This window comes from Chelonia mydas, chromosome 4 (assembly GCF_015237465.2).
Source record: "Chelonia mydas isolate rCheMyd1 chromosome 4, rCheMyd1.pri.v2, whole genome shotgun sequence".
Taxonomy (NCBI): Eukaryota; Metazoa; Chordata; order Testudines; family Cheloniidae; genus Chelonia; species Chelonia mydas.
The window spans coordinates 35,875,533-35,890,064 of NC_057852.1; the positions used below are offsets into that span (position 1 = coordinate 35,875,533).

At 42.8% G+C, this 14,532-nt stretch overlaps 1 protein-coding gene across 12 annotated transcripts in view; it reads left to right on the forward strand.

The window, feature by feature from the left end:
* ALPK1 (alpha kinase 1) overlaps positions 1-13,768 on the forward strand; it is an 82,927-nt gene extending 69,159 nt beyond the window's left edge. For all 12 annotated transcript variants that reach the window (XM_043545338.1, XM_043545337.1, XM_037897053.2 and 9 more), the window contains 7 exons: positions 902-997; positions 2,822-2,926; positions 3,281-5,465; positions 7,781-7,934; positions 9,508-9,670; positions 12,004-12,190; positions 12,984-13,768. In XM_043545338.1, coding sequence (XP_043401273.1) covers positions 902-997; positions 2,822-2,926; positions 3,281-5,465; positions 7,781-7,934; positions 9,508-9,670; positions 12,004-12,190; positions 12,984-13,183 — 3,090 coding nt within the window. In that variant the 3' untranslated portion in view covers positions 13,184-13,768. The remainder of the gene's footprint in view (positions 1-901; positions 998-2,821; positions 2,927-3,280; positions 5,466-7,780; positions 7,935-9,507; positions 9,671-12,003; positions 12,191-12,983) is intronic.
* Positions 13,769-14,532: the final 764 nt, after the last annotated feature.

Here is a 14,532-nt window from a genome sequence, read left to right on the forward strand (position 1 = left end):
AGCTGTACTAACTGCAATCTTAAGGTAATCTGTTGGCTGGCATCTGTTTGGGAATAGTGAACAATTGTCCTGTTTTGGAAGGTCACAAATGGCAAATTCACCTATCTTCATGACATTACAAATTCTTGTGGTTCACTGACCCCTATTCAAAATTGCTCATTCCAATCCCCAGAGTTAAATCGTCATTAACTGGAGCTCCTGCCTTTTTGTCAAAATCTGGGATTTTTTTAAGTGCTTCATAAAATAGTTCAGTTCAACATTAACTCATCAGTAGCTTGGTGCTCTATCAGCAGAACTGCATGTTGATTGCATTTGATATGGAGCTTGTCTAGACAATTTTTCCTTGTGCCTCGCAAATAGTTTGAGAAAAACTGATCAGTTCTAAATTATTGTTGTGCAGCTAAAGTTAGTTGAGTGTTAAAACTGAGCCTAAACAGATTAAGAACCTGTTTTCCAAAATCTGTTTAGTCAGGATTTAATGTAGCATTTAGTCTGAAGATATTCTTATGTCACATGATGCTGTGCCGTATTTGTCACACCTTAAAAGCTGACAGGCTGGAGAAAATAGGAAGGAAGAATGTAACAAAATTCCAATCCTCATTCAAATCCCTCCTATAATACAGAGCTAGTTCCCTAGTTGGTGTAAATAAATGCAGTTTAATTCAGTTTAGTAGAGCCATACAGACTTACACCAGCCTTCATTTTTTCCCCAATGCCCGCACAGTTATAATAATCCAAAAAACATAATTTGGCTAACTCGTTTCCTACTCTAGATTTCCCCATGTGTCCTCTCTTCTTTGTGTGTCTTGTAGATGTCTTTATCTTTGTGTCTTGTACAGCACTGTCAAAAATAGAAAATAAAATGGAAAAAACACTTGTTTGTTTGTTTTTTATTTTTCAGGGAATTGCTACATCACTGGGTATTTTGGCTGACATCTTTGTTTCCATGAGTGAGAAAGATTATAATAGTTTTAAAAACAACTCTCAAGTTGACCTGGTAAATATTCATATATTAGAAGTCTTTTGCTGATCCTTGTCTAGTTGCACCAACTGCAGCCAAACTTCCTACTCTTGTCCTTGCACTGAGTGCTTGGGGAAGCTCTACAACTCCAGCCAAAGAGTTCGTTATCTCACCTAAACACAAAGTGGGTGTCATTTCCCTCCAGGACAAATTGAAGGAACACTGTGTGAACATTGTTAAGACCAAGATTAGACACATCTTAAAACTTCCAATGTGATGGGAAGGGTCTCCGGGACACAGGAATTGGTATTGATCAGACCATTAGTGTAGATAATCTAGTATCTTGCTCTGGCAATAGCCCAAGATTCATTAAAGAAAAAGCCTCTTATGGACACAAAACCTGAGAGGTGTTGAGCATCTGCAAAACCCAGTGGATTCAACTAATCAAATTCTAAGGACCGTGCTCTATCCTGACGGAGTCCTGATCTTCACTGAAATCAATGGCAATTTGCCTGAGTAATTATTATGTTTTAACTTCTTAAAGATCTCAGGATTCATCCCATAGGGAGTGGGTCATGTTCAGTGCATCTCAGGATTTGTCCTATAATGAAGTCATTTATTTCACATAACTTGAGAGGAGAAATCAGTTTCTCTCTGAACTAGAAGTGCAATCTGAACATAGCATTGCATTGGAACAAACTGGGACTTTCATTTTCTTCTACAGTGGGTCAAGTCCTGTGGTCCTAAATCAGATCTTGCTCAGACAAAATTCCTGTTGAATTATGTTAATGTAAACAGTAAGGCTGCTCAGTTAGTCAGAAGAAATCAGGATACGTAGAAGTTAAGGTTCACAGGGCAATTTAATTCGTGCGCATTGGCTATATTTAGTATCTTCCTGTTTTCTGGTTAGATATATAGCTTAATTTCTGTTGGACATAAAATGACTACTACAAAATCCATGGCCTATTGAATGTAGTTAAAGGAATCCTCAATTTACTGCTTTACCTGATTTATTTTAATGATCAAGTTGTGGCATTTCATGACATAAGGCCAAATTATGGCTCATGTTCTCAGCAGATGCAGCTGGGCTCTGCAGTCAGATCAGTCCCACTGATTTCAATGGAACTATACTGGATTACATCAGTGTAACTGAGATCAGACTCTCCCCTTTTATTTCCAACTATTTCCCACCACATTACTATTACCCTCATTATACAGTCAAGTCTTTATGGGTATGCAATGCTACCAATGGAAGCCCAAGATTCAAACTCAGGCTCAAGCCTAACCCCACTTCCATCCACACAAAAATCACTCTATCCTAGGGCTCAGACCCAGGATCCCAGGACCCCAGGAGGGTGGAGGATCTGAGCCTGAGTCAAGCCACGACCCACAGTTCAAGCTCTATTGCTTTGCAATGTAGACACAGCCCCACTAGATCCATGCTCTGGGAGTCCACCAAAAGTATTCCATGAGCTGACTTCCTTTGTCCTCTGGACCGTCAAGTTTTTCCACACTGTACCACGAATAAAGGGCTAGATCGGCCACGTTTTGGGAGAGTGCTAGGAAATCTGAGATATGGGTGGTTGGACTCAGGCCCGCATAATGCAGTGTAGATGCTCCAGGCCCAGGTTGGGACCCAGGGTTCAACAATTCCTAACCTAGGGTTATAAATGAGCGTAGAGACTCAAGCCCTATGTTAACAAATCCAGGCTCTGCTAACTCAAGATCTACTAACCCTGGACTTACATTGCAGTGTAGACATACCCTATAAGTGTTACTTGCCTTTGTCCACCACCACGAACGTGACATTACAAAGATGACATAGTGTGTAAAGGAATTTTTATCCTGCTGTTTTAACAGCGCCTTCTCCAAGAGTTTGACCATCGCTTACTGTCAGCTGCTGAAGCCTGCAAGCTGGCAGCTGCCTTCAGCCAGTACACCCCGCTTTTTGTGCTCACAGCAGTGGTGAGTATGATTTCAGTTCACATCTGGGACTTGGGTAGGATGCTGCACCCTTCCCAGAACTCCTATCTAAAACCACAGAGGAAGAAAGACAGGCGGAGAGAGAGATCCCCCAGAGTGATAGCGCTTTGCAAGTTAATACCTCACCCCCATGCAACTCTAAGCAAATTTAGAATAAAGCAGCATAATCAGATATATGAGACAATCCTTACCTCATTTCCTAGAAATGCAGAAACGAGCTGTAAGAGCTGGTATCTGTGCCTTGAAATGCATGAAGAAACAGCACTTTTTTCTTTTTATTTGGAACAGAATTCCAGATTTCTAATTCATTGACTTCTCATCCTTTTTCCTTTTCAGAACATCCGTGGCACATGCTTATTGTCCTATAGTTACTCCACAGAATGTCCTCCAGAGAAGAGAAAGTTCTATTTGTCTGAAGCTAAGAAATCCTTTGAAATTGGTCTCCTCACCAAGAAAGAAAATGACCCTGTCACTAGCAGGCAGGAGCTTCATAGTTTCATTAAAGCAGCTTTTTGCCTTACAACAGTTAATCGGCAACTCTACGGGCAGAGCGAGAGACTCTGTGTGGTGAGACAGCTATGTAGCGAAGCCATGGAGAAACTGTACACTTACAGCACTTCACCTTTTACAGAAGATCAAGACAAAGAAACACTTGCCAAAGAGATCATGTCTTTGATCATGTCTGTCAAGGAGCATTTACAAGTACAAAGCTTCCCTAATTCAGATGCCAGATCTTATGTTCCTGATAGCTACAAAGGTGTAGTAGAAAAGCCTATCTTGCGTGGTGAAGTGAATTTTGAGAAAATCCTTGAAATGCATTCCCAGCATCATAGGTCAGTAAGTGAAGTGTTTGAAAGTACTTGCAGGAGCCAGGAAACCAGGCACAGAGAAGCCAAAATGGGAGCTTGCATCACTGCCTTAAAAACTGAAACTAAAAATGTAGACACTATATGTAACACTGAAGAAAAATTATGCGGTGGCAAGGACATTGCCAAAATCTCTGCTTCACAAAACACAAGAAGAAGCCATGAGAGACTCCGTGGGCAAACAAGAAGGAGATGGATTAGCTCTAATGCAGTGAATGTCTCCCTTGTAGAAGAAATGGAGAGCAAGCCATTAGACAAAGTTACCAATGATGAAAATGGCATTTTCAGCAGTTTGCAAAGCAGGAGTCAAACCACTAGTTCTTTGAAGTCTTGGAGCAAGTTGTCAGAATCAAGTTCCTCTGCTAGCTGGGAGGAGCTAGGTTGCAACGCCAGCAATACGCTTCCCAGAGATTGGCAACAAAGGGGAAAGGGCTCAGTGGATGAGCAGTGTTGCACAGTCTCAACCGAATCTACTGAGGGAAATGTTCAAGGCGGGAGCCTGCACTCGTTGTCCTTCCAAACTCATCATCTCTCTCTTCAAGAGTCACAGGGTGGCTGTTCAGGTCCTTCTCAGCATTCATTAAAGAACAATATGCTCTTTGCTAATAGACTAGCAGATGTGTCCTCAGCTTCCAGAGAAGGGCTCTTGCAGGGGACAGAACCTGAAAGGGATGCCTCAAAACAGAACGCAGGGGATGCCAATAGTATAGACTTCAGGAACAATGCTGTTTCTTTCGTGGACTTAAAGGGTTCCCATTTTTCTGGTCCCAACAGACCTGAGAGGGAGATGATTTCCTCTTCCTTGGTAGAATTAGAATCCTTTGAAATGATTGAGTCCAGAACCAAGGATAGCAATAGAGACTTCAGTGTTATTCACAGCCCTACTCAGCGCAGCAGAGTGGAAGGAAATGTAATAGATGCCGAAGGGTATAAAAGAATCACAGAGCCATTATCTAGAAATAATTATGTGTGGATTGACCCGGAAGGAGATACTGTAGACAGTACAGATGATCTGTCCGTTGAGCCTCCTATACCTATAGGTAAGGTAGCTACTACTACATCTATAAGCAACAAGTCAAAAATAGCAAGTGATTCCTTTGTACGTAACTGGATTAATAAATCTTCTGCTGGAAACGGGTCTTTTGAAATGCCTGAAATTGACACCCAGGCAGATACAGAAGATGAATGGGAGTTTGCTTTCAGCAATAGAGGGAGCTCAGTAAACAACACTCCTGCCATGAATGCTCCAAGGCCTCAACTTAACCACAGGGTTGGGATCAGAATTTCACCATCAGGGAGGAAGAAGCCAGAAGCTGACCATTTTAATGACTGTGCCACCACAGAGGAAGATGAAGCGGAAAAGTACAGGAACGTTCTGAACAGCAGCCACAGCTCAAGCTCCTCTCTGAAATCATGGTACAAATCCGCGCAGTTTTCCAGCAGTTTCTCTGAACTAGAGAGTCCATCGTTTCTGAACTCCAGTGGGAGCTCTTTTGTCTTTGTGCCTGGGAGAACCAAAGAACGAATCCTAAAAGCTCGCTTTCTAGAGGATGACGACTATGAGAAGCTCTTGTCAGGTGTTGAGCATAACTGGCTAGTGCAGAGACTGGAGTCTACTGGAATATTTAAGGCTAGACAACTCCGTAAAGCATACTGTAAGTAACATCTCCCCTGTGTGTATATGTTATGTGCCATCGTGATCCCAAACATAGTTATAAGAGGGTAAGAGCTAACCTTTGAAGGGATTTTGTACTACATGCAGGCTGGCACTCTTACTATGATGATGAACAAGGTATAAATCCCTCAAAGATAGAGAGAAGCAACAGATAGAAATCTAGAGTCTGATCTTGCAATTCTTACTCATATGTGTTTGTACATTGGCCATATAATTCAGAGGTTAGAGCACTGCCCCTGTAAACTGAGGGTCACATGTTTGATTCTCATTTTGACTTATGCCAATAATTTAGATGACAGTAGAGTAGGGACTGGTCCTTTCTGGTCCATCTATGAAACTATGTATGAGTAAAGGCAGCAGAATCAGGTCTGTACTTCTTACTAGGATTATATAGATCTCAAGGGTCTGGATATTTTTAGGCCCTCTTCATTTTTCAAAATATTTTCATTTAAATGAAAAAAGAGCCAAGCCAGGGCAGAACAACATTTTGGCTTAGTTTACTGTTTTGCTTAATATCATATCCAGTTTTTTCCTTTGATCCGTTAACCAAAGCAAGTAAGACTGTACCTGCTGCCAGAATCTCTCAATTATTTTTAATTTGTCTTAAGGTCCTTGTGAGTTTTATATTTTGTTCATTTCAATAAAATTCTGTTCTCAATCTGTGAGTCTAGGAGCTCTGTCTGCTAGCTCACAAAGTTAATAAACAACTGAAGCGAAACACTAGCTTAAAGTGTGGCTCTAATCCGAAGAGAGTAAGTTTTGATTAAACATTTTGATTGATCTGATCTGAAAAAAAAAATCAGAAGTTCAGTTTGTGAATATTGAGATTTCAATTTGTGACAGGAAAATTATTTGAAATCTTGAAAATTCTTGTAGCATCATTTCCTGCCCAGCTCTAAGTGCCACGGTCTATCTAGTACAGTATCCACTCTCTGACAGTGCCAGCACCAGATGCTTCAGGGGAAGGTATACGAGCCCTGCAGTGGGCAAATGTGAGAAAATCTACTTCTACATGAAGGTCTCCTCCTAATCCAGGGGTGGGCAAACTTTTTGGCCCAAGGGCCACATCTGGGTATGGAAATTGTATGGCGAGCCATGAATGCTTACAAAATTGGGGGTTGCGGTGCTGGAGTGGGTGAGGGCTCTGGCTGGGGGTGCGGGCTCTGGGGTGGGGCTGGGGATGAGGAGTTGGGGGTGCAGGAGGGTGCTCCAGGCTGGAACCAAGGGGTTTGGTGGGCGGGAGGGCAATCAGGGCTGGGGTAGGGGGTTGGGGCATGGGAGGGGATCAGGGGGCAGGCTCCGGGTGGCACTTACCTCAAGCAGCTCCCAGAAACAGTGGCACATCCCCTCCTCCGGCTCCTATGCAGAAACGCAGCCAGGCGGCTCTGCATGCAGCCCTGTGTGCAGGCGCTGCCCCTGTAGCTCCCATTGGCTTTCAGTTCCTGGTGGGTCCTGGCCAATGGGAGCTGCAGGGGTGCGCTTGGGGTGGGGGCAGCATGCAGAGCCCCCTGGCTGCCCCTAGATGTAGGAGCCGGAGGGGAGATGTGCCGCTGGTTCCAGGAACCATGCAGAGTGGGGCAAGACCCCGACCCCACTCCCCGGCTGGAGCACCGGAGCAGGTCAAGCCCCAGACCCCGCTTCCCAGTGGGAGCTCGAGCGCCGGATGTGGCCCCCGGGCTGTAGTTTTCCCACCTCTGTCCTAATCCTAGCAGTACATTGGTTTTATCCGTGAAGATTTTATATCCCTTCCAAATTTGTGTTAGCATTAACTAGTATAAGTCTAGATATTCTTATCAGTATAACTGTCCAGTGCCACACAATTTGGTGGTATTCAGGCTTATATATGAGCGAGAGGCTTATGACTGGCTCATAGCAGGGGTATTACAGAGCGGGAGTGAAATGCATTTGATTCTTCCTGTAGACATTTTGTGTTCTCTACTTGCTAATAGTTTTTCTTCTGGACTCCCTAATCATTTAAACTTTTATTAGTGTACAAGACAGGGGCAGGAAACCGCAAAGCAGCCCTACAGTGTGTCCTGCCAAAGCAATGCATTTTGCCTAACTATCTTATATATTTCCACTTATGGATGAGCTTCTACAAAAGATGCTGTTTCAATACTGCGCTGTAATAGTTGAGTGTGACAGGGTAGCAGAGCTTTGAAACTTTGTCTGGGCATGGACATCAATCCCAACGGAAAAAATTGACAGCTCTTAGGTTTCATCCTTGGTTACTGGTATAGAACAACATTGCTAAAGAAGCTGTCAGTTTCATGTGTGGGGGTTTTGTTTTGGTAGCTGCTCTTCTTCTGAAATACTCAAAGAAATCTGGGCTGTGGACAGGCCAGGAAACAGCTGTGTATATTGGAGACTACCTGAGCGTGGCGAAGGAAGGCAAACAAAGGACTGCATTTTGGATACACTTTCTGCATCAAGAAGAAACTTTGGGAAGGTATTGATCAAGCACAAATTGCTGAAGTGAAATTTTAATCAGGGCTAATTCTGCACACAAAGGAACATGGCAATTGCCATACTGGATCAGACCCAAGGTCCAGCTAGTCCAGTGTCCTGTCTCTGACAGTGGTCAGTACTTCAGAAAAAGGTGCAAGAAACCCCAATGTTATAGGGGAATTATGGAATATCCTGTTCCCAGGGAAAGTATTTCTTCCTAATCTCCATTTGTTAAGAGCTGTTAATATCCTGAAGCAAAAGGGTTTTATAGCCCTTCCAAAGCTCCTGGCTATTTGATTGATCCTCACTATTATAGCTCTGGATATTCTTGTTACCCAGTTTGATTCTGAAGTTACAGTCTTTCCATTGGGACAGGTATTTAAAAAGAACCAATTGCTTCATTATTGTTTTCTGTGTTATCTGACACTGTGTTACATTTACTGTCCATTTTCGTATTATGCCGTTGGGCTTGTGTACATACAAACTTGCACAGAAGTAAGTGAATGGATTTTATTTCACACCTTTTGTTGTTTCAGACTCTCTCATTTTGCATTCCTATTTCCGATTTAAATATAATCCAGATACAACACTCGTAATCTGAAAGTATTCACACATAGACTTGCATAAAATAGGAAAATAGTCAAATTAAAACCAATTTAGTGATTTCAGTGCAAGCTTGTATGTAAACAAGGCACACAGTAGAGTGCAGTCTTGTTGTGTTTTAATACAAATATGAGTAGAGGTTGCTCATGGGCACAAGATTAACTGCCAAGTCTTGTCCTCTGCCTCGAGTTGAGGTCTTTAGGTCTTGCTGTGCTCAGTGCTGTAACGCCCAAGTCTGATTTTTTTTTTCAAAAATGATTTAGACACTTGGGAGCCTAAATCCCATTTACAGTCAGAGATTTTGGCTCCCAAGTGTCTAAATCACTTTTGAAAGTAAGATTTAGGCTCCTAAATCGGTTAGGCATTGCAATGCTGAGCGCAGCAACACCTAAATGGCTTTAAAAATCTGAGCCTAGCTGTCTTGTTCTCAAGAGGATAAGGAGAGGGCTGGGCAGGGCGGAGCATGGCATGTCTGAGAGATGGCTAACATTTTATTCTGTGCCATGGCTTTGTGAAATGGACACCTCTGCCCTAAGAACTGGAATAAGTCCACCAGCTCACTTCACCAAGGCCACAGCACCTAGAGGCAGTGCTTGCTGCTTGGCAGAGGGAAATGTGGATTTTGGATCATGAGTAAATGTGATATATGGGTTATTAGGGAATGTGGTGGGATTTTCAAAGGTGCCTGTGCTCCAGTGGAAGTCAGCTAGAGTTAGATGCTGAATTCATTTACACGCTTTTGAAATTCTCACCCTAAGACTAAGATCTTTCAGAGCTCACTTCTGTTGTTCCATCAAGAGGTACAGGACCAGATTTCAGTTCTTGTCATTTTAAATAAGTTACCAATAAATAGCTTTGCTCTTGAACAGCAAAGTGGATTTGTGGTGATGATTTGCATCCCAATGAGGATTTCGCTTATTGCTATCTGCCTGAGGAATTGGCCATGCTGTCTGTCTGTTTTTCCCGTGTAGGTATGTTGGGAAAGAGTATAAAGAAGAAAAGGGGCTTCTTAATCATTTCATTGATGTCGAGCGACAAATGACTGCCCAGTACTACGTGACAGAATTCAACAAAAGGCTGTATGAGCAAAAGATCCCAACACAAATCTTTTACATCCCCTCTGCAGTACTCCTGGTAAGAAATCCTGAAATGAAATCAACTGAAGCAGGGAACGTACAGAAGCCAGCAGGAAATGATCAGAGAATGTTTCTCCTGTAGAACAGTGGGTAGAGAGAAAGGTATAAAATTAGGAAAGTTACAAGATCTCTGCAGAACAATAGTTATTATAAGCCACTTGTGTCCCATACACAGTGGATATGTAAACACAGCATTTTGGAGCAAACGGAAGTGAGCCTCCTGGCTAAGGGTAGACCGCCGCTTCATAGGCTTCAGAGTCTGAGCTCAAGCCGTAACTTCAAAGCACTGTCTAAACAGCTGTTTTTAGAACAGTTGTATGATCCTCGCTAGGCCAAGTCTGTCTACCCAGAGAGGCTCGCTCGTTCACACTCCGAAATGCTGGGTAGAGGTCCCCTAAGAGGCAAATGCCATTACCTGGTAAACAAGTTTGATTATTTAAAGATGAAAAAACATCTAACATACAAGCACAGATTCTCACTAAAGGGTACAATGGATGCACCTGTAAAAGTGTGTATGTCCTGCCGGGCCACCGAACCCATACCTTTACGTGTGTAACTTGGGCAGGGAAGGGCTCAGTTAACCAGCTGGTAGGTGTAGTTGCCCAACTTGTGTTAGCACCTTTCAGTTTGTGCACAGAAATATGAGGGCTCATGTTTGCCTGCAGGTGCACGTACTATTTTAGTAGCTGCACCTTTAGTATGCTTCTTTAAAATTTAGCCTATACTTCTAATGGTGCTCTCGGAACTACCAGAATTAGGGTAAAATTCTGCTCTGTTTATTCACTTAAATTGGCTCTTTGATTTAAGTGGGACTACTCAGCACTGGTGCCAGAATGGGGGGCAGGGAGCCGTGGCTCTCCCCACTTATAAAAGGACCATGCCCCCCACTTTTTAACAAAAGAAACATGTGCTGAGGGGAAAAAATGCAGTCCCCATGTTTCGAACTAAAGTTGCCTTTTTGTTTGTACTATAATTAAATATTGTAATGTGGCTACATTTTGTATTCTGGTTATTTATGTTACAGTTGTATTCTGCAGGTTATTTAAGTAGTATTTTAATTCCTCTGCCACTTTGTCCTTGGCCCACCCACTTCTATGAATGTTCCAGTGCCCTTGCTACTCAGATGAGCCAGGCAAGAAGGGTGTGGCCCTGAGATTGTCAATTTCTTGAGACAGGAACTTGTTTTTTAATTTGATCATTAAAATAATCATAAATAATAATTACTAATCGTAACAATGTTGCTGGAAATAACGGTTACAATAACATGGGCCAGATCCTCAGGTCCAGTCAGTCCCCATTCAGTGCAGCCTGAGGGTTACCCTAATTTGCATTGATTTGTAATGGCACCCAAGGAGCAGATGGGGATCACCAGGTTGCACCACATCCAGACTTGCCCCCAAGACACTGTCCTTACCGAGGGGGATGGGAGGGGATGGCCTAGAGCCAACATAGCTGGCTACAAGCCATGTGGGGAGTCCTCCATTCCAGGGAAATCTGCAGCTACCCTGAGACAGTGGCTTTCTGGCCCTCTTGCATCACCTGAATGGTGCACTGGGGCCAGAGCATTAGCCAACATCTATCCCTCTATCTTTTATAAATCTAGTTTACATATTTAACTACGTTCTATTAGACTCCTGCATTTCAAATACAAATAGCCAAGTAGACTATTATACACAGTATCTATGTCCTCTATGTCTTTGTCCCTGCATGTGTGGAATATAAATTACTGCTCTGTTGTTCACGTATATGCTATAATGCAATATGCACATGACCTTGGATCAAAGAGCTTTGCTTTACTGCTTTTGCTAAGTATGCTGTCATTGGTGCTGCTTTACACTGGAGCACTGGTTAGCAAGGCCTAATGCAGTTTTAGCATGAATACATTCAAGCGCTTGAATATGTAGACATAACTACATCCACCAACCACAGACCATGTAAAAGATGAAGAGCTGCTGGTTGCTGGTCTGCCATCTTCTCATCTCCTTCTCCCACTTTTTATACTGACTTTCTTGCAATATATTTTTCATTTGCTTTACAAGGAAGATACCTACAGAATTTGTTGATCCCCATGTCTAGTCTCACCAGGCTGAATTAACGTTTCCAGAGCTGATACTTTCTTCTCTCTCGCTAGATGTGAGCTCTGCTTCCAGATGTGTTGTGATGGGACCAAACAAATGGATGGCACAGTGTGGGGGCTCTTTACATCCTTTTAGTGCAGTGGAAAAAAGTAATAGTGCAAATAAGAATTCAGATAGCTGAGCTATAGGACTTCTCACTGTTTTCATCTCTACTGGGATTATTTTAACCCTTTAACATTCTGTTTTCTTTCAGATATTAGAAGGCAAATCTATAAAAGGATGTGTGAGTGTGGAGCCCTATATTCTTGGAGAATTTGTGAAACTATCTAATAACACAAAAGTAGTAAAAACAGAGTACAAAGCCACAGAGTATGGCTTGGCCTTTGGCCATTTCTCCCATGAGTTTTCCCATGGCACAGATGTGGTTGTTGATTTGCAAGGTTTGTATGATGGCTGGTTCTGTTTGTTGTGTGTTCTTCCCATTTTCCAGCGGTGTGTGCTGTACAAAGAACAAAACCGTTTACAGTGTCACTAAGACAAAGGGAGGCATAGAGAGGACTCAGACTCACATTGTGTAAGAAAATAGGCCATAATTTTTGGCATGTGAAATAAATAACACCTGGCGGCTCAAAGAGAACCTCCCTTTCTTCTTGATGTGAGAGAAACTGTGATCATGTTCCTGGGCCAGATCCTAGTGTGATGCAACCTTGTGTCACTCCACCCATGTGAAAGCTAAACTAAAGCTAACAGAAATGGGGCCCTGAGGGGCTTCCCTGCAAAGGGGGCTCCTCAGGTAACACCGAGACAGTGTAGCAGTTCCCATGCCACCCTTCTCCTTCCCTGTGACTGGCAAGCCCCAAAATGGCTGAAAGCATTCACCCCCTCTTTAGCTTCACAGGCTCTCCTGGGCTTGAGCTGATGACCTGACCTTCCAAGCTGTTGACTCAAGTACCCTCCTCCCTTAACAGGGTAAAGCCAAAAACAAGATGCTATTGGGACCTAATGTCATCTTGTGAATGTGTTCTTACCTGCATATCAGTACAGACGTTAAGGGCCTTATTCTGCTCTCACTTACCCTGGGGTAAATCAGGAGTAACTCCACTGACATCAGCAGAATTCCACCTATGAAAAATTGATCAGACTTGGGGTGGGTGAAGCTTAATTACAGAACACAATGAAGTGAAGGGACTATTGTATGTCATTTTATATTCAGATGTATTCTTTATTCTACAGGTTGGGTGACTGGTAATGGAAAAGGCCTCATCTACCTCACAGACCCCCAAATTCATTCTCTTAATGGGAAAGATGTTTCACACTCCACCAACTTTGGAGAGAAAGGAATTTATTATTTCTTCAATAATCAACATGTGGAGTGCAATGAAATCTGCCATCATCTTTCTTTAACGAGGCCTTCGGTAGCAGAACCTAACTAGCCTTGTGCAAAGACAGCCTGACAGGTGCTGACATGGGACCTGATCCCTCACACATTTATACACATAAATAACTCTGCTTGTTAGAGCAGAGCCATAGAAGTAAAATTACTTCTATTCCGAACTGTTGGAAGGATCTGGGTCATCGTTCCAGGTTGGTAACACCATATTACTGAATACAGCTTGTTGTGGAAATTAACAAAACCACATAAAAGTATATTCAAGGAACATCAAGGGTATAACAAACCCACAAGAGCCAGGAATATTGTGAGCTAACACTAGAACTTTGTCCTTATAATGATCAGTCTCATCTAGAAATCACAGCACCAGAAGGAGATAAGATGGTACAACCTTTACTCAGGGCTTGACTTCAGTGTGGGTTTTGGCTGAGAAAGGACAGTGGGATTTGTAACCCCTGCTGCTATTAGGAGATACTATCCTAAGGAAGAGGGTGTAGTCAGGATCTGGTGTAGTTATTTCAGGTATTTGGGTTTACTTGTATTTATGATTTTCAGAGACTTTTTTCAGTGTTGACATGCTGTGTTACTAAAACAAAAAGTGATAAAAACTTAGCTTCTTTTTTTCAGACCTGAGTGTGTAATTTCTTGCTTACATTGTAAAATGGCAGTTTTAACTGTGCTAGCCGCAGAGCAAACCTTGCAGCCCTTATACAGGCAAAACTGCTGTTGAAGCCAAAGGAAGCCTTGCCTGAGGATGGACTTGCTCACATCTGTGTTTAATGTGCCCACAGGACACTTTCCTATCAGCCTGGCAGTTCTCTCTTAAAAACAAAACAAAACTCCCACTGATGCCTCTAATGGAACTGTGGCTGCTACAAATCTAAAGGCCAGTCTTGCAACCCTTATTCACACAAGTAGTCCCGCTGAAGTGAAGGGAGCTATTTGCCTTTATCAAGTATACCCAAGTATAGTTATAAACTAAGGGACTGTCTATGCAGAGAATTAGTGTGTAGCAAGCTGGAATGTACATCTGCGATGCACCAGCCGACTGTGCACTAACTGACTGCGTAGATCCTGCAGTCGCTGCTGTGAAACTTGTACTGAACTTGTAGCGTGTGGTAGTAGGATCCACGCAGTCAGTTAGTGAATGGCAGCCTAGGTGAACTGTAGATTTACTCCTCAGGTTGCTGCATACTAACTCTCCATAGAGACAAGCCCTAAGTAATGGCAACTTGGTCTGTAAGAACATTGTTTTTGCTTTTTTTGGCTGCCGACTGGATGTGGGTGGTTTTAGGGCATTCCCTGCTGTCCTACACATGTGGAGGCTCATTCTGATCTGACTTACACTAGCTTTACATGGTGTAACTGCTCCCGAGAGGCGGTGGTGGAGGA